At 38.4% G+C, this 24,198-nt stretch overlaps 3 protein-coding genes across 5 annotated transcripts; 1 reads left to right on the forward strand and 2 right to left on the reverse strand.

Moving 5' to 3' along the window:
• The first annotated feature begins 608 nt into the window (after positions 1-608).
• LOC124378412 (CMRF35-like molecule 5) lies at positions 609-12,538 on the forward strand. 3 transcript variants are annotated; one of them, XM_046838108.1, is made up of 7 exons: positions 609-742; positions 5,309-5,629; positions 7,045-7,146; positions 7,222-7,248; positions 9,247-9,360; positions 11,664-11,704; positions 12,026-12,538. In XM_046838108.1, the coding sequence occupies exons 1-7, from the start codon at positions 709-711 to the stop codon at positions 12,368-12,370; spliced, it is 984 nt and encodes a 327-aa protein (XP_046694064.1). In that variant the 5' UTR covers positions 609-708; the 3' UTR covers positions 12,371-12,538. The 3 variants fall into 3 exon arrangements, with proteins under 3 accessions (XP_046694064.1, XP_046694063.1, XP_046694065.1); XM_046838107.1 differs by lacking the exon at positions 609-742 and adding an exon at positions 1,319-1,488; XM_046838109.1 differs by lacking the exons at positions 609-742; positions 7,222-7,248 and adding an exon at positions 1,319-1,488.
• A 1,533-nt stretch (positions 12,539-14,071) lies between these two features.
• Positions 14,072-14,802, reverse strand: LOC124378576 (splicing factor 3A subunit 2-like). Its single transcript, XM_046838306.1, has 2 exons — positions 14,436-14,802; positions 14,072-14,374 (listed from the first exon to the last, which is right to left on the reverse strand). Exons 1-2 carry the CDS (start codon positions 14,568-14,570, stop codon positions 14,072-14,074), a joined length of 438 nt encoding a protein of 145 aa, XP_046694262.1. The 5' UTR covers positions 14,571-14,802.
• Positions 14,803-15,061: 259 nt separating this feature from the next.
• Positions 15,062-23,757, reverse strand: LOC124378577 (DNA-directed RNA polymerase II subunit rpb1-like). The gene is made up of 10 exons (XM_046838307.1): positions 23,668-23,757; positions 22,833-22,884; positions 22,634-22,747; positions 22,483-22,526; positions 20,613-22,186; positions 20,397-20,514; positions 19,842-19,902; positions 19,591-19,692; positions 19,470-19,507; positions 15,062-15,862 (listed from the first exon to the last, which is right to left on the reverse strand). The coding sequence occupies exons 7-10, from the start codon at positions 19,900-19,902 to the stop codon at positions 15,062-15,064; spliced, it is 1,002 nt and encodes a 333-aa protein (XP_046694263.1). The 5' UTR covers positions 20,397-20,514; positions 20,613-22,186; positions 22,483-22,526; positions 22,634-22,747; positions 22,833-22,884; positions 23,668-23,757.
• Between the last annotated feature and the right edge of the window lie 441 nt (positions 23,758-24,198).

The following is a 24,198-nucleotide window of genomic DNA, read 5'->3' on the forward strand; positions in this document are numbered from 1 at the left end:
CATCAGCTACAAGGTTGTTAGTAAATTCAGGCACTGATGTAGGTGAGGTGAGAAGGCCTGGGGTGCAGTCAGCATTCCAGTCTATTGCAAAGGTGTTCAGTAGGGTTGAGGTCAAAGATCTATAGCAGGCCACTCAAGATATTTCTCTCCAAGCCATGTAAAGCAGATCTTCGTGGAGATGGCTTTGTGCATAGGGGCATTACCATGCTGGTACAGGTTTGGATTTCTAAGTTCAACTGAACAAAGTTCTAACATATTAAAGACGTCCTGTGCAATTGTGTGCCTCCAGGTTTGTGGAAACAGTTTGGGGAAGATCAGATGTCCCAATACACACTGATGAGACAGTTGCAGGGTGAAAAACACAGAAATACATTTAAATGTAGAATATAATATTATAAAGAATATAATAAAACTAATATTAAAACATTTTAATATACAAGATAATGTTTTACACTCACTAAAAAAAAGACGTTTGAAAGTTTTCACAAAAATAAAGATTTCTTCATAACCTTCACATACAACATTTCACAAATGCACTTCCTGAGGAGTTTGCAGGGTTTTTTTTCTTTCACCAAAAGTGGAAGTGGATGTCGCTTTCAGCACACTCACACAGACACCACGCAGACAGAGACGGTGAGGAAGTGCAGGCTGTCCAACAAGATTCTTTTATACTATTCTCTAAAGTGGAGTTTCTGAGTCTTGAAGATCATGAAGATCCTCCTCACCTTCTGCCTGATTATCAGTAAGTCATTATATATAATCATTTATAAATCATTTTCTGTTTCAGTCTCGTATTACAACACTGGATTGATTGACAGTCAGCAAGTTGCTCAGATTAGACACGTGACCTACAGTCAGGAATCTACAATTTAACATTAAAGTGATTCTCTGTGAATCTGTAAACCATCTGAATAACAGTTTATAACAAAAGGTTATGACTCCAAATACTTTGTCCACATTTAGAAAAAATAATTGGCTCTAAGGACTGTGTATCTGTGAGGACGAGGATTTTACTGTACATTTCTCTGATTATTTAAATCACTGCGATGAAACAAGTTCTGGAAGATCAGATGTCCCAATACACACTGATGAGACAGTTGCAGGGTGAAAAACACAGAAATACATTTAAATGTAGAATATAATATTATAAAGAATATAATAAAACTAATATTAAAACATTTTAATATACAAGATAATGTTTTACACTTAAAAAGACGTTTGAAAGTTTTCACAAAAATAAAGATTTCTTCATAACCTTCACATACAACATTTCACAAATGCACTTCCTGAGGAGTTTGCAGGGTTTTTTTTCTTTCACCAAAAGTGGAAGTGGACGTCGCTTTCAGCACACTCACACAGACACCACGCAGACAGAGACGGTGAGGAAGTGCAGGCTGTCCAACAAGATTCTTTTATACTATTCTCTAAAGTGGAGTTTCTGAGTCTTGAAGATCATGAAGATCCTCCTCACCTTCTGCCTGATTATCAGTAAGTCATTATATATAATCATTTATAAATCATTTTCTGTTTCAGTCTCGTATTAAAACACTGGATTGATTGACAGTCAGCAAGTTGCTCAGATTAGACACGTGACCTACAGTCAGGAATCTACAATTTAACATTAAAGTGATTCTCTGTGAATCTGTGAACCATCTGAACAACAGTTTATAACAAAGGTTATGACTCCAAATACTTTGTCCACATTTAGAAAAAATAATTGGCTCTAAGGACTGTGTATCTGTTAGGACGAGGATTTTACTGTACATTTCTCTGATTATTTAAATCACTGCGATGAAACAAGTTCTGGAAGATCAGATTTGTGGCCTGTAATCTCTCATATGCTTTTAAAGGAAATAAGGTCTCTAATTCCATCTGAGCACAGATTTGAAAAACAGCCACTGTTTAAATGATTAAATGTTCTTTGTAAGTGAGGTCTTTCCCAACCTCACAGAGTAACACAGCCATTCTTAGTGCCGGTCTCAAGCCCAGATAAATGGGGAGGGTTGCGTTGGGAAGCATCCAGTGTAAAAATGTGCAAAATCAAACATGTGCAAAACTCTGAGAAACTTTTATTTTGGGAAAGACATCCACCAAATGCAAAAAAAAAGGCGTGAAACTGGAAGTGTAATTTTCAAAATGTGTCCAATTCAGAATTTCTTTTAAATACCAGTTACCACTTGGAAATGATAAACGCCACTATTTAACAGATGTACTGCAATTAATTCACCTTTCACTTTACAAATATGTTGCGGTGCTCTCATTTATCTCCATATCTCCATTTATCAAGGTCATATTGCACCTTGTGGTGAGACACTTGTAGAGGCCTAAATGATGCTCATGCTGCCTTATGCTTGGTAGAAGAGCATTTAATTATGGGGTTGCCAGATTGGGCTAGTTTAAACTGTCTAGTGTGTACAAAGTCACTTCTATTGTAAGATTTACTGCGTAGACCAGTGGTGTCCAATCTTTTCCATAAAGGGTGTGGTTGCAGGTTTTCATTCCAACCAATCAAGGGAACACCTGATAGTCATTTCAAATTATAATCATCCGATTTAAACAGGTAGAATTTGGTGTTGCTCTTGCTTGGTTGAATGGAAACCTGCACCCAGACCGCCCTTTGTGGAAAAGATTGGACACCCCTGGCGTAGACAGAGATGTAATGGCGTCTGTGGAGTGGAGAAAGTCTGAACATCAGAAATGCTGTACATGTGAAATACTGGTTTTCCTGTTCAATGGCTAAGAAAAAGACCTCAGCTTAGTTTCAGGTCTTTTACGTTGTTTTTGAGATGAGATGAAGAACCTTCATTTGTCACATATACACCAATCAGGCATAAGATTATAACATTCTAAAGGGTAGGTGAAGAACACTGATGATCTCTTTATCATCAGTTAGTGTGTGGATTTATTTATTAGGCAGCAAGTGAACATTTTGTCCTCAAAGTTTGACAAATTGTGATGTCTAGACGACTGGGTCAGAGCATCTCCAAAACTGCAGCTCTTGTGAGATGTTCCTGGTCTGCAGTGGTCAGTATCTATCAAAAGTGCTCCAAGGAAGGAACAGTGGTGAACCGGCAAAAGGGTCGGGGGGGACGAGGATCATTGATGCACGTGAGGAGCGAAGGCTGTTCCAAGTGGTCCGATCCAACAGACGAGCTCCTGTAGCTCAAACTGCTAAAGAAGTTCATGAGTCATGAGTCTACACAGCACACAAGTGACGTCACACAAGTGATGTCATCATGCTGTGATGGTAAACACTGCATTGTTTAGAACCAGAAATACAAACATTAACAGGTGGAAATGAACAAGGTGCATAAATGTGCATCTAAACAGAACATGTGGGACAAATGAATTTTGCACATCTCACACACATTATGCTCGTCTTCACATCATCAGATGGCTTCCAGACTTTGGCACCTCTTTCTCTTCCTTTGTCAACCAACAGCATCTCAGAAAGAAGTGGGTGATGATTAGTATGCTGTTTTGCTGACCACAAGACACACACTTACTGTACCTCATGCACTGGTGTACTAGTTGAAGTCTTCACCTGGATCTCCCTCACTGTAGCTGCATCAGCTTGAGTCCTGCCATGTGCTGCCTTTGTTGTATATGCTGTACCACAATCACCTTTCCCAGCTCCTCAAGGAAGATGCGCCTCTTGTAGAGCTTTGATACTTTGAGAAAAGATCTCAGTTTAAATCACAAATGCGTTGTAGGTTGATACATTAGTCATGTTGTAAAAGGTGTCCAGCAGCCACCATTTGCTTTGTGCTGTAGGACCCTGTGACTTTATCCAAATTGTCCACCCCTCCTTTAATGCCATTGTAGTCTAAGATCATGGTTTCTGCTCCTCTCTTGTGCTGATTTTAGCATTTTTTTGCTAAATGAGCACAACATTTTTCTACTTTAGAAACTATTGATCAAAGTTGTTACTTGTGAAAAAATTGTCATGTTATGTTGTGCCCCTGATTCCTCTATGGGGTTCCTCCAACCGGCTTTCCAGTCTAAACCTGCATGTTCAATGCAAAGCTGGTGTTTGCATCACATGCTGCCCAGATTGTTATGCCATGGTACGGAAGGCATATATTGCCTAAATGGGCAGCAACCACTGAATGTCACTAGACTTTCACCCACTGTGACATGAGGGTATGGGGTTTTACAGTAGTGGAAGTTGCACCACCCACTTGTCCTACACTGTGCTAATAGCTGTCAATAGCTTGTCTGTCTTCTGTCTGACAGCCCTTGATTGGATTATTCTGGAAAAAATATGTTGGCATGGAATAAAGCCCTGCCTGTATCAGCATCGCACAGACTGGCTGTTGATTTATACTTCATTTATAGACCCCAGCCAGGCTGAAGACCCCTTTGAATGCATGTCAATGCATTTTATTTATCTAGAGTTCTGTCACATGACTCACTGCCATTCTAGTGGCCCCTGACACCATCTTTATTATGTTTTCTGCAGACAATTTTGCCTGATGCATATTTGGGGATAAACACTGTATTTTACAATTTGTTGATGTAAATGTCATGCTTGGAGGAACTTAAATAACAGTTTCCTCATTTGGTTCAAATTCAGAATCATCAAATTCAGAATTTACGTCGAGATGGTCTACAGCTTCAGACACATTTTCCTGTATTTCACTATAAAAACAGTTCCTGAGCCTCAGGTCTTTTACAACAAATAGTCTGTGACACGTCTGACCTCTTTATGCTTCCACTTTGACTGCCAGTTTAAATTGACCTGAACTTTATCTACGTGATATAAACATGGAGGTTTAAACATGTGAAATGAACTATTTGAATTGTATATGTTGATTACACTTATTAAGCCAAGCAGAAGAAGTTTCATACTGAAAAAATACATTCAGCTTTTGTATTTTGTATTTTTTATTTTACTTTAAAATGGGTCAATTTCACCCACAACATAACATGAGGATTAATATTATCTTACTTTACATATTATTAAATTACATCTTTGTAATGCTCTTGGTATGCTGGTTAAAACGAGAGAGAGAGAGAGAGAGAGAGAGAGAGAGAGAGAGATGACCCAATATGTACAATAAAATATTGTACACAAGAGATGTACAATAAAACTGAACCATACACCTGCATGTTTTCTGCTAGTTTAATATAACCTGCAGAACTGAGTGTACAAGACATATACTGTAAGGTCCAGGTGTAATTCTGAAGAATTATGGTTCACTTGTCACCTACATTTTAAAGATGCAAATATAATTCCTATTTACTATAAACATGTGGCATTTAGCTCATTTTGTTGTGCATAAATCAACAGTTATTTTCTTTCCAGCTGGATCTAATGCTGTAACTACAGTAACTGGATACAGAGGAAGATCAGTTCAGATTAAATGTCACTATGAATCTGGATATGAAGAAAACAACAAGTATCTCTGCAGAGGTAAATGTCCCCATTGGCCTGCATACAGAGATGTTCCTATTAGTTCTGGATCTCCTGCTGTAGACACCAGATTCTCTCTGTATGACAACACAACAGCCAAAATCTTCACCTTTACCATCACTGATCTGAGAGCAGAGGATGCAAACACTTACTGGTGTGGAATCGAGCAGCCAGGGATTGATAAATACACAGAGATTCAACTGGTGATTATGGGTGAGTGTTACACAGAGGAGACGAAAATAATCTGATACAATAATTCACTTGCTATTAACATAATATCAAAAACCTCATAAACAATGTGCAATGGGTCATGTTTATCCGGCGAAGAACAAATTTTGAGTTGTAAACCATTTAATCCTTTATGCAATCTATCGCCTCAACTTCATTATAAAAATCCGAACGTAAATGAAAAGAAATATCATTATCCATTTATTCAAGACAAAGAAATGTTGTACTATAAGAATAAGAACATAAAATGTTAAGGATTTCGTTGGGAGTGACGAGGATGGACAGGATTAGAAATGAGTTTATTAGAGGGACAGCGCATGTAGGATGTTTTGGAGACAAGGTGAGGGAGGCGAGATTGAGATGGTTTGGACATGTGCAGAGGAGGGACATGAATTATATTGGTAGAAGAATGCTGAGGATGGAGCCACCAGGTAGAAGGAAAAGAGGAAGGCCAAGGAGGAGGTTCATGGATGTGGTCAGGGAAGACATGCAGGTAGTTGGTGTGAAAGAGGCAGATGTAGAGGACAGGGTGGTATGGAGACGGATGATCCGCTGTGGCGACCCCTAATGGGAGCAGCCGAAAGAAGAAGAATAAGACTATAAGAATAAGCACATATATTGTAAGGCTGTAGAAGCTGACATGCTTCTATGGCTGAACCGCATTATTGCTTTGGCACTAAAATCTAAAGCAGAGCATCGTTTAGATGAAAAATTGTTCATGTGGAAGCTGTCATGAGGACTGGAAGCACACTGTGGTACCAAAACCACGACTACATTTAGGATGTGTTCTGATTACTTGTAATTCAACTCATATTCGGTTTAGCACTTGTTGACGAAGTCACCTGTACATGTGTATTAGCTGATGATGTCACAATTACTGTCCACACATGGACCGTGATTTCCTTGCAATCAACTCTTTCTTTAAAAAGTCACATTTTTTGCTGCTTTCTCCTGAAAATCTAATGAATTATGCATTTAGACACCCAGAGATGATCGTTCTCAAACCAGGCCAATGCTGTGGGGAAACGTTTGGACCAATCAACCACGGATCTACCATTTAGGAGTCATTCTGTTACTTTCTAGATATTTAGATTATATTAGATCATCTAGTATTTAGGATCTAGTGGCCTATTTACAGTAAATAGCAGCATGTTAAATGTGAATCCATATGTACAGGGGTAAAAGTGACTGTGATTTTATGTTATATATTAGGGTTTTATACACATACATCACCTGTTCTGTGGAAAAAAATGCCAAGATAGCATTAGACAACGTCAGAAATATCTTTCAGAAATATGTTTTTTCAGTTGCCATGAACACTTTGCTAAATGAGGTTTATTGTGTGGATCATTACTCCAAAAAATTACTCCAAAGCCTAATCCGGTTTCCATCCTCTGCAGATAATCCAGCAAGTACCGTCTCACCGAACACACACTCCGCTTCAACCCTCTCCATGAGTGTATCAGTGCACAAATCTACTCAGAGCACATTCTCATCAACAGGTATGAACGTTTTGCCCCTGAGCCTGTTCTTCTTCCTCACATTTCAACGTCTCATTCATTGTATCTTTCATTTAGGTCACAATAATGAACCTTCATCAGCCAGTAAGTAAAATATCACATTATTTAGGCCTTTATTCAATTAGAAGATTCTTGTAAATAAGAACTGTCACAATTCAGCTATCATCAGATAAGGTTGTGTGAATTGTTAACCAATTCGCTCTGCCCTATGGTTTAGTGAGACACAGGAAGTTTCCTGAACTGTAATCTTTTAGTGGGGGAGGTTTCTTTTATTTTTTGTTACCAGTTGCACCATTCCATCAAACAGACTGTAATGCAAACTGCAACCCCTAGAACAGCTGCATTACTGGAAGCAACCTATTGAAAGCAGAATATTGCTCTTCATATTGTACTGTATTGCTACTGTAGATGTTAAGGATCTCCGGCCTGGTGCTCAGGTTTTTTCAAGTTCAAAATGATTTCAGAAATTAAAATAAACACATGCTCCCAAATATGTGGTATTTATTTCATGTTACATCGAGGCCTGGTGCATTTCAGTGGAGTTGTTCTGAGCATGTGCGAGTTCTCCATGTCTACATGGACCATCAGCCAATGGTGCTTTTACACGTATGCTGTTTACGGATTAGTTTGTTCGAATGAATCCCTGATGTTCTCCACATCAGTTTGGTTCTTGAAGAGAATCGACTCTGAATCAGTTCATCTGCAGGAACCGGGACATTAAATGTTCTGGGATACAGCATTTCTTTTGTGTTTAAAAGAGGTGCAGTCTGAGCTGTTCTGCAAAAGTGGCATCTGTTCTGAGAAATGAAGAAAATGTGAGAAAATGAAAGCAATTTGTAAGAGCCTCTGTGTGAAAGTTCTGGCTCCTTGTTCTCTTTGTGTCCTTTTACACATCTGTAAATTTTTGACCAGAGACTCACATTATTATTTTCAGCTTTGAATGTCCAGCTAATTTTATTTTGTTTTCTTTTAGCCATAAAATGTATGACTACAGCGAAATATTCCAGTTCAACACAGTCATCAACATTCTAAACATTTCTACAGTTGTGTTCAAAATTATTCAACCCCCAATGCTGTAAATGGTTTTAGGGAATTTAGTGTACATTTGTAATTGTATTCAGAATGAAATCCTACAAGGACTTCTTAAAGAACCATATGCAACTAAAATGACATCAATTAGTTTTGTAATACAGTAGTAAATGTTTCTTTTGTGAATTCTTCATTGACATAATTATTCAACCCCTTAAAGACTACCACTCTGAAGAACAGAGGTTCAATGAAGTGTTTTCAATCAGGTATTGAAAACACCTGTGGATATCAGGGAGCAGCAATAAAGCCTAATAAGCACCAATTATGCAGCTTTAAAATGACTGTGATACTCAGCTCCTTCTAGACATTTACTGGTGTGGTTACAAACATGGTGAGGTCAAGAGAATGGTCCAGGAAGACAAGAGAACAGGTGATTACTCTGCACAGGAAGGGCAATGGCTATAAGAAGATTGCACAGATGTTAAACATACCAAGAGACACCATAGGAAGCATCATTCGCAAATTCAAGGCAAAGGGCACTGTTGAAACGCTACCTGGTCGTGGCAGAGAAGAATGTGACTGAACTGGAGGCTTTTGCCCATGATGAATGGGCGAAGATACCCGTAGATCGCTGCAAGACACTTGTGTCAAGCTATGCTTCACGTTTAAAAGCTGTTATAACTGTAAAAGGATGTTGTACTAAGTACTAAGATTGAATGTCACTTGGGGGTTGAATAATTATGTCAATGAAGAATTCACAAAAGAAACATTTACTACTGTATTACAAAACTAATTGATGTCATTTTAGTTGCATATGGTTCTTTAAGAAGTCCTTGTAGGATTTCATTCTGAATACAATTACAAATGTACACTAAATTCCCTAAAACCATTTACAGCATTGGGGGTTGAATAATTTTGAACACAACTGTATTTCACTTTCCTCCCAGGCAAAACATACAGTAGATTGTAAATACAACAAAATCTGCATTGTGTTTAATTGTTCAGATGAAGTCTGTTGGTGAATTTGATATTATAATCATGTTTCCATTTCAGAATCTCTCTTAGAAAAATCCACCATCATCGTCATTTCCGTGGGTGGGGTTCTAGTGCTGCTTCTCATTGCGCTTTTATCTGCAGTGGTGATTCAGAGGAAAAAGAAGACCAAAGGTACCACAAACACATTATTGAGTTTGATTCAGGCAATTGTGTGTGTTGGAAAAAAAAAAGATCTTGCACATTTGAATGTGGAACACTTAAGGAGGCAACAGAAACAGGAAGTAACAGCATGTTGAAATTCCAGAATTATTTGGTGTATCATACAAAGTTACTTCACTGCCTGTAACAGTCAGCATTAGTGCAGTTACGCACGGGACCAGGCCATGTGACTTTTGGTTTTATTCCCCCCCCCCCTTTGCACGTGAGCTAGGGGAAATCAGCATATATTTTTTGTTTAGACGGATTGTGATGATTATCAATGTAGTTTTACATGAAAAAAAAAAAAAGAAACCAAAAACAATAACTTCTGAAATTCTCTTGTTCTAAGTGCACTTCAGAACAAAATGTAAATAATTATACACATAATTGTTAATGATTAAATTATATATTTAATTACTTAATTAAAAATACAAAAAATATAATTCAAGCACAAATAATATATTTTAAAAATATTAAATGAAATTTAATTACAAAGTGGCACCACACAGATTCTTTTTCATTATTTAATATCATTAAAATGATTTAATAAAATAATCAGTCGTATAAATAAATACTTGTGGAAATCACTCATTCGTACAATTTTGATGAGTATTATAAAGTCTATAAACTCATTATTCAAATGTATTCAATAAACTCATTATTTAAATCTATTCAAATCAGTTTAATTCAATAGTATTTTTTATAGCACTTTGTCCCAAATCGGCTTTAGGAAGGAAATAGATTTGATCGATTTTTTTAGCCCAAATGAGTGAGAAAGAGGTGAAAAGAGGTGGTAAATGCAGAAGTCAATTAAACTTCATGAGGATAAAACTTTGAGAGGAACCCGACTCAGAGAAGAATCCATCCTCATCTACTGTAAACATCAGATATTCATTCATTCCAGATTCATCAACACTGAGGTTTTCAGCTGTTTACTGACTGAAGAACATGTACAGTTTTAGCTCTAATCCATATTAAGTGTTTGTTTCTTTAAAAACAAAAAACAAAGATGTTCTAATCTTGTATGATGTTCAGCAGTAATATAACCACCTGCCCAATCTTATAGAGAGCATATAGCAGGAGAAATGTGATTACACAAACCGGAGAAAACCTGCAATTATGAATGGTATCATTTTAGTGAAAGTTATAATCTTTCTAAAATAATTTCACCGAAATGACAGATTTTTCAGGATTCCCACTTTTCTACAGACTTTGTAATCTCATTAATTCCACAGAGAAATAAACAAGGTACACTATATTTCCAAAAGTATTGGGTCACCAGACCTTTCCTGCTATTTGTGCTTCTTTTCCACTGCAACTGTTACCACAAAGCTGAAGGCACTCACTTGTACAGTATTTTATAAATACGCTATAAAAAACTGCATTCACTTGAACTTGGAAACCCAAACCTGTTCCAGCATGGCGATGCCCCTGTGCTTAAAGTGAGCTCCTTGAAGATCTGGTTGACATGCTTTGGAGAGGAAGATCTCCTGCTATAGAGCTCTGATCTCATCCCTACTGAACACCTTTGGGATGAATGTGAACGCTGACTGCACCCAGGTCTCCTCGCCTACATCAGTACCTGCCTTTCATAACACCCTTGTGGCTGATGAACACAAATATCCATAAATACACTCCAAAATCTAGTGGAACATCTTCCCCGAAGAGTGGAGAGAATTGGAAGAGCAAATTGGTATTAATGTGGAATGTGACACACAAAAATCACATCCCAAACTTGAGGGGATGAGCAGGTGACCCAATACTTTTGGCAATATAGTGTACCTAACATTTGTTAGCAAGTAAAATAATCTCACCCGGTTGCTCGGCTAACACATTATTCAAAGGAAACAGAAATGAGGCTGCGAAATTGCGAAAAGAAAACGTTTCTATTTTGAACCAGACAATTAGCTTGCTAGCTGGTGAAAATGCTAAAAAAGAAAAAAGTGAAATTTGTGGTGGTTTCCTGTCAGAGAGAGGAATCGCTTGTAAGAGTTTCTCATATGTAACAAAGCGAGATTTGAACTTATGACCTTGCATTCAGAATCTTTTTCGCTTCCACTTTCTACATGACACACCTGCTAGTTTCATAGTGAAACCTTTATCCAAATGTGTTTCATTTCCAGTTGTAAATTCGTGACTCTTCACTGGGAATAAAGCTGACAGTAATGATAGTGGATAGAAACGAATATGTATGAAGTATATAACTTTCACAAATGACTTTTATATACATTACTTTTATAATATTGTGTGTGTATGTATTTTCCTCTCCTCTCCAGCTCAATCTCCACAAAGCAAAAACTCCTCAAACAATTGTGTGGTAAGTTTTTTTTTTTCCTAAATCTGGTCAATATAAATCTGGTTCTGACGCTCAGTAGACTAAACCTTCACAGAGCTGAAAGATTTCAACCAAAGCAAACAAACAAAACAACAATATTACATCTAATGTATTGTATAAATGCTACTCCTTCCTCAGATTGTCATTTCCTGTCATCTGAATTTGCTTCCACTTTATATCGATTTATTCAGTTGGTGAAAAATGATGACAAATCTCTTCATGAGCTGTTACACGGTTCATTCAAACATTTCATTGTGTACTTGTGGTACATCAGTCATCACATCCTCTTTTTTCCTCTCTCAGGCTCCAACTTCATACCAAGGACATCGTTCCAATTCACTTCATTTCACTGATGAATCCACAACCCCCTCTGATGTTCCTCAACCTATTTACTCAAACATTGGCGTACCCAAAGTTTCCTCCGATTTTTCAATACCCGTTTACGCTCAAGTTAAACGCCCAGGACATCAGGACGTTCACTCTACTGCTCAGTTAACCTCTGATCCATCAGTTAATGCTGCTCAGACCTCAGGTGAAAGTATAATGTACACAGCAGTGAGCTTTGACACCAGATCCAGTGTTGTGGGCATTTCCAAAAACGAGACCTCGTGTGACTACTCTACTGTTAAACTCAATGAATGTGGCTAGTTAGCGTACGTCATATTGCTAATCATGTTTTATTTGCGCTATGTAGCACTCGTTATATCAATTTATAGTGCTGTTTGGTTCTCAAACCCCATTGGTCAGAAGGTGCTGAGACGTTTCCTATAATATTTCATTCAAATCTGTTCAAAGTAAAGTCTGTAGTCAAATCTGGGTTTGAATCATGTATTTATTTCTCATTCAATTTCTTGTAACTTATTAGTACAGTACAATGTGTAATGCGTAGACTTCCTCCACTGTGTGTGTGTGTGTGTGTGTGTGTGTGTGTGTGTGTGTGTGTGTGTGTGTGTAAGACCTCTTTTGTTTAGCATTATTATGTATGAATCGCCTTTTATAAATTAAAACTTGGTCCAGGAGGAAGTGTGTTAGCTTATTGGTTAAGGTAATAGACTTTGGATCTAAAGGTCATGAGTTCAAATCTCAGCCACATCAAAGTGCTATTCCTGGGCCCCTGAGCAAGGCCCTTAACCTGCTTAATTGTATGAATTAGATCAATGTAACTCGCTCTGGATGAGCGTTTCTGCCAAATGCTGTAAATAATTGTTTTGTTATTTATTATTTCTAAAATCTGCTTTCAGTTCATGTTAAATTGTCAATAAATTGCTTGGTTAAATGTAATTGGATGCGATTTATTGGTTCAACTAAGTTTACTGTATGTTTTCATTAATTCGAATCAATTTGAAAAAATGGCATTTCCGACAAAAAACTTTCTACACATTCGTTTATAATGGTTTCCCAAAATTTGCTTATCCACACTGGAACGTCTGAAAAAGCTTACATCATTTCCGGCTTTAAACAAAGACGTATTGCTGTGGACATGGCCCTAAACACATGGTGCTTAACGAGACACTGGTGGAAACCCTAAGGCATAAGTTTTAGTGGACAGGGGGTAGGGAGTATGTGGGTAGAGAGTATGTGGCCACTGGCGGCATCAGGTGGGGAAAAACAGTAGCACAGTTACCAGCATTTTCCAAGATTCTGACACTGAGAGTGTGTAGAGCTGTTGTTCATGCTATTTTTCAATGAAAATAAAGTGGAACATTTAGAAATGTATTTATTTGTTTGGTCATACAGTTACATTACCACATTTGTTTTATAGAAACAAAAGGATTGTGCATGTGTCTCTCAAAAGACTCTACCTTTTGATAGACACTGTATGATCCTCCTTTTCATACTATACCACCATCTCCAGCACCCATTTTCATGATGGTACTGTGTTTATCATCCCTGGATTAGCAAACTAGCAGAAGAATGTGTTATGGATCAATTGTGCACAAGTGAATATAAGACGTACGTCCACACTGCAAACATGAGCATTTCATTCTTCTGCAATTCTTTACTGTAACATTAAAAAAGTACTTCAAGCTACAGTGTAAGCACATGTTAGTATGGTATAACTTTAGTTTGTGTGTTTTATGAATTTTAAAAAACATTGATACACGTTCATAAGTAATAACCATTAAGATAATCACATGTAACTATAAGGTTTTGAGAGGATAAAAAATGAAGTGTAGTTACAGGAAAGTATGAGTGTGTAACACGTGTATGTGTTAGTCACAATGACCTCACATAACTGCACATGTTCTTTAATAAAAAAAAAAAATAATGAATCTGATTTCAGGAAACAAAACATACGAGGAATCTGTGGGTGGATATGAGGGATTTCTCTGTGGATTTAAAAGATCTTCATGTGAATATACAGATCTGCAGGTGTGTATGACAAATCTGAGGGTGAATATGAAAAATCTGTGGGTGAATATAAGGGATCAGAGGGTGGATGTGAGGGATCTGAGAGTGGATGTGAGGGATCTTCTGGAGGATATGAGGGATCTTCGGGAGGATGTTAGGGATCTTCGGGTGGATGTGAGGGCTCTTCTGGAGGATATAAGGGATCTTCGGGAGGATGTGAGGGATCTGAGGGTGGATGTGAGGGCTCTTCTGGAGGATATAAGGGATCTTCGGGAGGATGTGAGGGATCTGAGGGTGGATGTGAGGGCTCTTCTGGAGGATATAAGGGATCTTGGAGGATGTGAGGGATCTGAGGGTGGATGTGAGGGATCAGTGGGTGGATGTGAGGGATTTTCGGGAGGATGTGAGGGATCAGAGGGTGGATGTGAGGGCTCCTCTGGAGGATATGAGGGATCTTTGGGAGGATGTGAGGGATCTGAGGGTGGATGTGAGGCATCTTCGGTGGATGTGAGAGATCAGATGGAGGATGTGAGGGATCTGAGGGTGGATGTGAGGCATCTTTGGGAGGATGTGAGGATCAGAGGGTGGATGTGAGAGATCAGAGGGTGGATGTGAGGATCTTCGGGAGGATGTGAGGATCAGAGGCTGGATGTGAGGGCTCTTCGGGAGGATGTGAGGGATCAGAGGCTGGATGTGAGGGCTCTTCTGGAGGATATGAGGGATCTTCGGGAGGATGTTAGGGATCTTGGTGGATGTGAGGGCTCTTCTGGAGGATATAAGGGATCTTGGAGGATGTGAGGGATCTGAGGGTGGATGTGAGGCTCTTCTGGAGGATATAAGGGATCTTGGGAGGATGTGAGGGATCTGAGGGTGGATGTGAGGGCTCTTCTGGAGGATATAAGGGATCTTCGGAGGATGTGAGGGATCTGAGGGTGGATGTGAGGGATCAGTGGGTGGATGTGAGGATTTTCGGGAGGATGTGAGGGATCAGAGGGTGGATGTGAGGGCTCCTCTGGAGGATATGAGGATCTTTGGGAGGATGTGAGGGATCTGAGGGTGGATGTGAGGCATCTTCGGTGGATGTGAGAGATCAGATGGAGGATGTGAGGGATCTGAGGGTGGATGTGAGGCATCTTTGGGAGGATGTGAGGGATCAGAGGGTGGATGTGAGAGATCAGAGGTGGATGTGAGGATCTTCGGGAGGATGTGAGGATCAGAGGCTGGATGTGAGGGCTCTTCGGGAGGATGTGAGGGATCAGAGGCTGGATGTGAGGGCTCTTCTGGAGGATATGAGGGATCTTCGGGAGGATGTGAGGGATCTGAGGGTGGATGTGAGGGATCAGAGGGTGGATGTGAGGGATCTTCAGAAGGATGTGAGGGATCAGAGGGTGGATGTGAGGGATCAGAGGCTGGATGTGAGGGCTCTTTGGGAGGATGTGAGGAATCAGATGGTGGATGTGAGGGATCTTCGGAAGGATGTGAGGGATCAGAGGGTGGATGTGAGGGATCAGAGGCTGGATGTGAGGGATCAGAGGCTGGATGTGAGGGCTCTTCGGGAGGATGTGAGGGATCAGAGAGTGGATGTGAGGGATCTTCAGGAGGATGTAAGGGATCAGAGGGTGGATGTGAGGTATCCATGGGTGGATGTAAGGGATCTTCAGGAGGATGCGAGGGATCAGAGGGTGGATGTAAGGGCTCTTCGAGAGGATATGAGAGCTCTGCTGCTGCCTCGGAGATGTTGTTAGAACTGCATATCTCTGGATCCAATTTCTCTGTAGTTTGTTTCAGCTGAGGTAGTTATAACAAAAGAAAAAAAGAGATTTAATGGAATGAGAAGAAATAATTCCAGAATAAACTAATAAACCGTGAATAAGCTTTTATAAGGCTGAGCGTTGTATCTACCCCAGAAGGAGAATCTGAAGTATCAGTGTGTATCTTAGTGTTGTTGCAAACAAAGTTTGCAGGAAGATTATACAACCCCTGGCAAAAAGTATGGAATCACCCCTCTCAGAAGATGTTCATTCAAATGTTTAATTGTGTAGAAAAAAAAACAAGCACATATATGCCACAAAACCATTTTCACTCAACAATCCAAACTTCTGGCTGTATAAAACACTTAAAAAAAAAAAACAAAGAAAACTATAGTCAATTACAACTGTTTTTACAGATCAAACAGAGGAAAAAAATATGGAATCACACATCTGAGGAAAATGATATGGAATCACCATGCACTTTGCATTTCTAAAACAAACACCTGTATCTGATTACAACTGCTAATTAGTCTGCAGTTAAAAAAGACTGCTTGCACACATTAGTGACGTGTTGAACCAAGATGATTGACATAACTCATGGCTCCAACACGAGAGATGTCAGTTGAAACAAAGGAGAGGATTATCAAACTTCTCGAAGAAGGTAAATCCTCACGGAATGTTGCAAAAGATGTTGGTTGTTCCCAGTCGGCTGTGTCTAAAATCTGGACCGAGTACAAATCAAATGGAAAGGTTGTAAAAGGGAAGCGTACTGGTAGACCAAGAAAGACATCAAAGCGCCAAGACAAAAAGCTTAAAGCGATATGCCTTAAAAACAGAAAATGCACAACAAAACAAATGAGGAACAAATGGGCAGAAAGTGGAGTCAATGTCTGTGACCGGACTGTAAGAAATCTCCTAAAAGAAATGGGATTTACAGAAAAGCCAAATCGAATCTGCATTGGGCAGGGTGATGATGCTGGAACTTTTGTTTGGTGCCGTTCCAATGAAATTTAAAACAGACAACTGCCTGAAGAAAACATGCAAATTTCCACAATCATTAATGATCTGGGGTTGTGTGTCAGGTAAAGGTATAGGAGAGATGACAGTCATTACATCTTCTATAAATGCACACGTTTATGTTGAGATTTTGGACACTTTTCTTATTCCATCAATTGAAAGGATGTTTGGTGATGGTAGCATCATTTTTCAGGATGATAATGCATCGTGCCGTAGGGCAAAATCTGTGAAAACATTCCTACAGGAAAGACATATAATGTCAATGGCATGGCCTGCAAAAAGTCTGGACCTCAATCCAATTGAAAATCTGTGGTGGAAATTAAAGAAAATGGTCCAAGACGAGGCTCCAACCTGCAAGGCTGATCTGGCACCTGCAATAAGACAAAGCTGGAGACAGATTGATGAAGTATACTGTTTGTCATTAGTTAAATCCATGCCTCAGATAATTCAAGCTGTTATAATAGCCAGAGGTGGTGCAACAAAGTACTACTAGTGTTTTTTTTTGGTGATTCCATATAATTTTCCTCAGATTTGTGTAATTCCATATTTTTTTCCTCTGTTTGATCTGTAAAAACAGTTGTAATTGACTATAGTTATCTTTCTTTTTTTTTTCCTTTTTGTTTTATACAGCCAGAAGTTTGGATTGTTGAGTGAAAATGGTTTGGTGGCATATATGTGCTTGTTTTTTTTCTACACAATTAAACATTTGAATGAACATCTTCTGAGAGGGGTAATTCCATACTTTTTGCCAGGGGTTGTAGTCTTCTGCAGTATGTTCAAGATGAAGAAAGTAAAATAAAATATATATATATAAAAAAGGAATTGGGATCTAAATAATGCATGTATACAGTGTAATTGGATACATACCTCATAACTCCAAATGTGTTTCCCTTGAAAAAAGAGTTGCTTAATCATCTATCTATCTATCTATCTATCTATCTATCTATCTATCTATCTATCTATCTATCTATCTATCTATCTATCTATCTATCTATCTATCTATCGAAGTGAGATCATGTGGATTTTTCTCAGACGATCATCATGTGCAAGTTGCTGAGAGTTTTTTCCCGGGATTTTGCTCTATGGTCTTCCTGATCTCTCATGGTTTTCCGGTGATGTTCTTAACCTCTTGACACATTCTTGCCGCTCAAAACACTTTGAATGACTCGTTGCTTCATCGCCGTATGTCAAACGTCTCTGTGGCAGATTTGCACAGTTTCACCCAGAATTTCATGTTTGCTATTTTTTCTAATGTGCTGTCGGTGATGAAACCGCAGATGCGGTAACGCACGTGGGTCAAAACAACACCGATTACTCCATCAGTCTTCAAACATTTTGGCCACCACCTCGTATGTGGTCACTCAGTTTTCCACAACTTATTTTATGTTGTTTTTTAATCATTCCTCAAAATTCCATGCAACCATAATTTAATAAAAAGTTGCTCTTTAATGAGCTCATTACGATTCGCTGTGGTATAAAACTCATTGGCTATTATTTATAAAATAATTGGAAGTGTTTATACCATAAATGGAAGCAACAGTTACAATTATATTAAACGCCAACAATAATAGAACTGGAACTGAACTGGAAAAATGTAAATAAGTCTTGGGATCTAAAAATTAATATACAGTGGAACCTCGAGTTACGAATTTAATTCGTTCCGGTACTTTATTCGTAACCTGAAAAGTTCGTATCCCGATACAAATTTCCATAATAATGAACAGAAACTTCGGTAATTCGTTCTGGACAACCAAAAATATTACTTAAATAAAAATAAAGCCAATATTCACTAATATTATTTACTTTTAACATGTTATATTAAAATCATACCACATAAAAACATACAAAAGAGGAAAAGATCTTTACCGGTACTTTCCCTTTGAGAAGACTCGCTGCAGGAGACGACGTCAGAGAAGGGGAGGAGGGAGAGTTATTGTTTGAAGGAGAATCTTATTATATTATATTATTATATATTATTATATATTATATTATAGAATATTAAAGACAGTGTTATTAACACGAACGCTGAGACAATTGTTGCATTAGAGGAAAATGAGAGCTGTTTCTTTAAGGCTACTATCAGTTGGTATTGAAGTCCAGAGTGAAATTCATTATGGGTATTGTACTGGAAAAGACTGTAACCCTGCTAATCTATCTTCATAAAAACAAGTAAAGTGGTTATGCATCGGCTAATGTTGTCCATCTCATCATTCCACGAGCATCAACTAACGAGTTGTTACGCTGCCGCCGGGAAAAGTTCAAGCGGATAAGTAACACGATGCTCTCGCTAGGGACACAGGACGCTAACTGATGTGACGAGCTGCGTGGATAGAGCAAAAACATCCAACTTGCCTGCGATTTTTTGGTGCGTGACGTTCGTATCCCGATATATTGTTCGTAACCAGGGGCAAAAATTTTGATGAACTGCGATTCGTAACCTGAATTATACGTATGCCGGGGCGTTCGTAACCCGAGGTTCCACTGTACAAGTCTTTTCTTGGTAAAGTTCAGTTGGTTGTTACTGTACACATGATATTTTAGACAATAATGTTTAGAGCAGTTATCAGTAACTAACACAGTGTATCTGTGGCACGTTGAATGATCAGAGAATCGTTACTATAACTCACCTGTCTGTTATTTAATTGAACTGCAATAGAAGAGGAACCTGTGGGAAGCACAGAGGTTATATTCTGCTGCCTCAACAATAAACCCTCAATATGATTTGACTGGGGAAGTAATCAGAGTTACCTTGTCTATTGTTTTTCCATTTGTGATAGAAGTAGTAAAAAATTTTACCAACAAGCATGAGAAACAGAAAGACTGATAAAAGAATGATGGCCACTTTGGGATCTGAATGTAGAACAGCATCACACACACACACACACAAACACACACACACACACACACACACACACACACACACACACACAAATAAATAATAATAAAAAACTAATACAAGAGCAAACACATTTTTTAATTAACTTCTAAATTTACTTTACCTTTTGTTTTAAATGGAACTCGTAGCATGGGGGACATCAGTTTATTGTTTGTTGAATTCATCTGTAATTATCAAGTGAAGAAGTGCATGTGGTACAACTCTACATTTAAAATGATATCTTAATAAAATAATCATTCTTTTGTATTTACAGGAAAGTCAGTGAAAATCCTGGATTGCAATTTCCTGGAAATTCAGTTGTAAATTCAAAGCTTTTAACAAACAAGTTGTTTTTTCGTTTGTCAGCTGAATCTAAATGAATGTGCTGCTTTTAAACACCTCTAACTATTCTATCATCCAGTTCCATCCAGAGCGAGAAGGCGATTATACACATTTCCTCCTGACCTCACTGAGTTACAGAGAGGAGTTTTGCATGTGGTGGAACTTCTATGGTGAATACGGGAATTCAGATAAAACGGATCGATGCATGAAATTAATTTGACAGACTGAATCTTCAAATAAAAATTTTATATACAATCTTCTGCCATTAATTTATCCCTCTGTGGGATTTGGAGCGGCAGAATTGCAGATGTAACGAGATGTATATCAAATAAAGTACCGTTTTGATCCGTTTGATCAGTTTTGTTCTGCAAACATCAACCACTGCTTTTAAAGTGCGAGGACAAGCATTGACTCTGCTTCACCTCAGGCTGTTCTTCACCTCCACATCGTGCATCCTGTAACACCTCATCGCATTTAACTCTGGATTCTAAACTCATTTAATTTACAATAATAACAAAACAGCAGCAGCACACAAGCAAAATGTAGCCCTTACCTGGAGAGAATAGGAATGTTAAAGTCACGCTTTCCTGCAGCTGAAGTTCACACGACTTCCTCACGCTACAATCTGGGCACAATTCTTTTCTCTGAACTAAATAGTGTTTTAATTTAACATCCCTTTTTCCATCCTTCCCCCTCTTTGTCTCTAGACTTCTACTTTTTACACTCATGCATATTAAAATCAAACAGCACATTTCATACCTTTTAAATGCAGTGGATTAACACCAACAACAACAAACAGTAAGCATTAAAAAGTAAAATTTATTGTAGGCAGAGAATAGCAATAAAACAGCACTATTAATATCCTGACCAGGGTCATGGTGCTGATCTCTTACCACTAAACACCGTTGTGAGGGATGTAAGCAGTAAGCAGTTGTGCGACGCTGCTACAACTTCTCTAAGGTCTTGTTTTTAAACAATATGCTAAAATTCTTGCTTTGGCATTTTTAAACACGTTGTAGAATATCCTGTACCATTCATGCAACATTTGTGATTTACTTTGATCGGACAAAAAACACAACAAACTCGATTCTTCACCCACATCCTCTGACTATTCTGAAACTTTATCAGAAAACAGGAAAATATTGTTGCTTTACACATGAACTATTCCACAAATCATGTGCAGTGTTATATAGAGTACACTGTGTGTAGGAGAAGCAGCAGGATTTCAAGAATTAGTGGATAAATAAGATGATAAATGAGAGTGATTAATGTGTAATTAAGAGTATTTAGTTGCTGAGGGTTTAGTGGGTAAATCAGAGGGTTTAGTGGGTAAACTGGAGGAGTTAGTGGGTAAACCAGAGGGTTTAGTGGGTAAACCAGAGGGTTTAGTGGGTAAACAGGAGGGGTTAGTGGGTAAACAGGAGGGGTTAGTGGGTATACCGAAGGGTTTATTAGATAAATTGGAGGCATTAGTAGGTAAATTGGATGGGGTTAGTGGGTAAACCGGAGGGGTAAGTGGGTAAACCGAAGGGTTTATTAGATAAATTGGGGTCATTAGTAGGTAAATTGGATGGGGTTAGTGGGTAAACTGAAGGGTTTATTAGGTAAATTGGAGGGGTTAGTGGGTAAACCGGAGGGGGTAATGGGTAAATCGGAAGGGTTAGTGGGTATACCGGCGGGGTAAGTGGGTATACCGGAGGGTTTATTGGGTAAATCGGAGGGGTTAGTGGGTAAACTGGAGGGGGTAGTGGGTAAATCGGAAGGGTTAGTGGGTATACCGGCGGGGTAAGTGGGTATACCGGAGGGTTTATTGGGTAAATCGGAGGGGTTAGATTGTAAATGTGAGAGGTTAAAGGGGAAATTGGAGGGGTTAGATTGTAAATCTAATTGGTAGTTAATTGGTAAATTGGAGGGGGTACTTAAATAATTGCAGGGGTGAGTGGGTAAATCGTAGGAGTTAATTTCTATTTTAGGAAGTTCAGCCATGCTGTAAAAATCATCGGTGTTTGGAGATAAAGCTGCAGACATCTTTAGACAGGTGGGATGAGTTTGTGGATTTTGGGCCATGGCATAGACAGCAGCAACTAGTGTGTCTTTAGGTTCCTCATTATAGGCATAACAGGCATTCTAAAAGACAGAGAGAAAAAGAGAGAGCGAGAGAGAGAGAGAGAGAGAGAGAGAGAGAAAGTGAAAGAGAGAGACTTTTACATTACATTTTAATTTCATAATTTGTAAAGTAGTATGCAGTTGGGGAATTTATTATGGGCAATCAATCAATCAATCAATTAATCAGTTCATCAGGTCAGATTTTCCATTTCATTTACAAAAATCACTAAAAGAACAGTCATGTTTTCCCCCATTGGAATTGTAAACTTTACATTACACCAAATAAATAAGATGTTTCTCCTCTCTCTCCTACTGACCTCTTCCGTCACTGGGTTTCCTCCATCGACTGGCGAGGAATCTCCTACCAGCACAAAATTACATGTAGGAATCACCACAAAGACCTCCAAAGACACTTTATATTATTTACCTTGAGATTTGAGTGGTTTGTTTCCGTGTTTCAAATAATACCTTTTGACTACTGGGAACACCATTTGTAGAAGATCATCACAATTCATATGATCAGCAGCACAGACACAATGCACAATGCAAAAACAGTGATGAAGATGTTTGAAGATCCTGAAGCTACATGACACAGAAAGATGAAAACTGATGAATCTGATCGTGAGACCAGTACATGGAATGATGTTGGTAGAAAGTGATTTCTTACAGGGTGTGTTTGCAGGTTCTTTATGTTGTTCAGCAAGGTCTAAATAGAAAAACTGCACAAATGAATGCTACAAATGCAATGTGTTTACTTCCTTTGGTGATCAGGTTGCCCTCTACTCTATCAGTCCTTATATTCATCTAACAATTAAACAATAATAACATGAACAAACTATTCTCTCTTATTATCCTAAAACTTCAATTCCTAATTTAGAGACTGTATTCCTCTATATATGATCTCCGCTTCCCCAATTTACATAAACTGATTATGATGATGATTATTATTTTTTATGGCAACTTTATTTAAATAATAATAATAATAATAATAATAATAATAATAATAATAATAATAGTCCAGTGCTGGACCTGTACAGTTTTTTTAATATTGGAATATTTCAAATAAGGACTCATTGTCGAAAGTAAAGTCATTGTCTGATTTGCCTAGCTAAATGTGTAATGACTCAATTATAGCTGCATTTCCTCTTTGTCCAGTCATGAACAGATATTTCCCTTGTTAGTCAGCTGAAAGCTTTTAGGAGCAGCATCCAACAGAAAGTCCTGCAAACCTGCTCAGGAACCTCAATGGACAAAAAAGAAAAACTTTTAGAAATTGTAGTCAGTTCTGCTTTATAGATTAACTATATATTGGGAATTTCACTGCATTAGATTCTGTATATAACTGTGTTTGTGACAAATAAAAATCTTGAATCTTCTTAAAAAAAGAAATAAGCAATTAACAAGAAAAGAAAAAAAATTATTTGCTCACTGTAAATTTTTATAAAGATCTTAAGCCATTAATCAGACAGTCTTTAATATTCAAAGTTTAAGGTTAAACCTACCTATCTTTCTACACATTCGTTTTCAATGGTTTCCCAAAATTCACCAATTCACACTGGAACGTCTGAAAACGCTTACAACCCTGTACCTCGCGTGAGCAAAATGAAGACGTATTGGTGTGGACATGGCCCTAAACACATCATGGTGCTTAACGAGACACAAGTGGAAACCCTAATCAAGGCATATGATGTAGTGAATAGGGGATAGTGGGGTAGGAATTCGGGGGCTACTGGCGGCATCTGGTGGTGAAAAAGAGTAGCACAGTCACTTTTCCATGTTAGTGTGTACAGTAATCCCTCGCCACTTCGCGGTACAAGTTTCACGGACTCAGTGCATCGCGGATTTTTCTAAAATATTCATCGGGAAAAACTATTTCAAAAATACTGCCATATCGGCAGCCATATTGCGGAAAGCAGCGCTGTTTCATCGTGATGCGCGAGAGAAACGGCTTCCCAGGTTGTCACACAAAGAGAGAAGCTCTCTCAGAGACTTTGTACATACCCATGGGAAGTCACACAAGGCACGTGATTGGT

The sequence above is a fragment of the Silurus meridionalis genome, chromosome 24, assembly GCF_014805685.1.
Source record: "Silurus meridionalis isolate SWU-2019-XX chromosome 24, ASM1480568v1, whole genome shotgun sequence".
NCBI lineage: Eukaryota > Metazoa > Chordata > Actinopteri > Siluriformes > Siluridae > Silurus > Silurus meridionalis.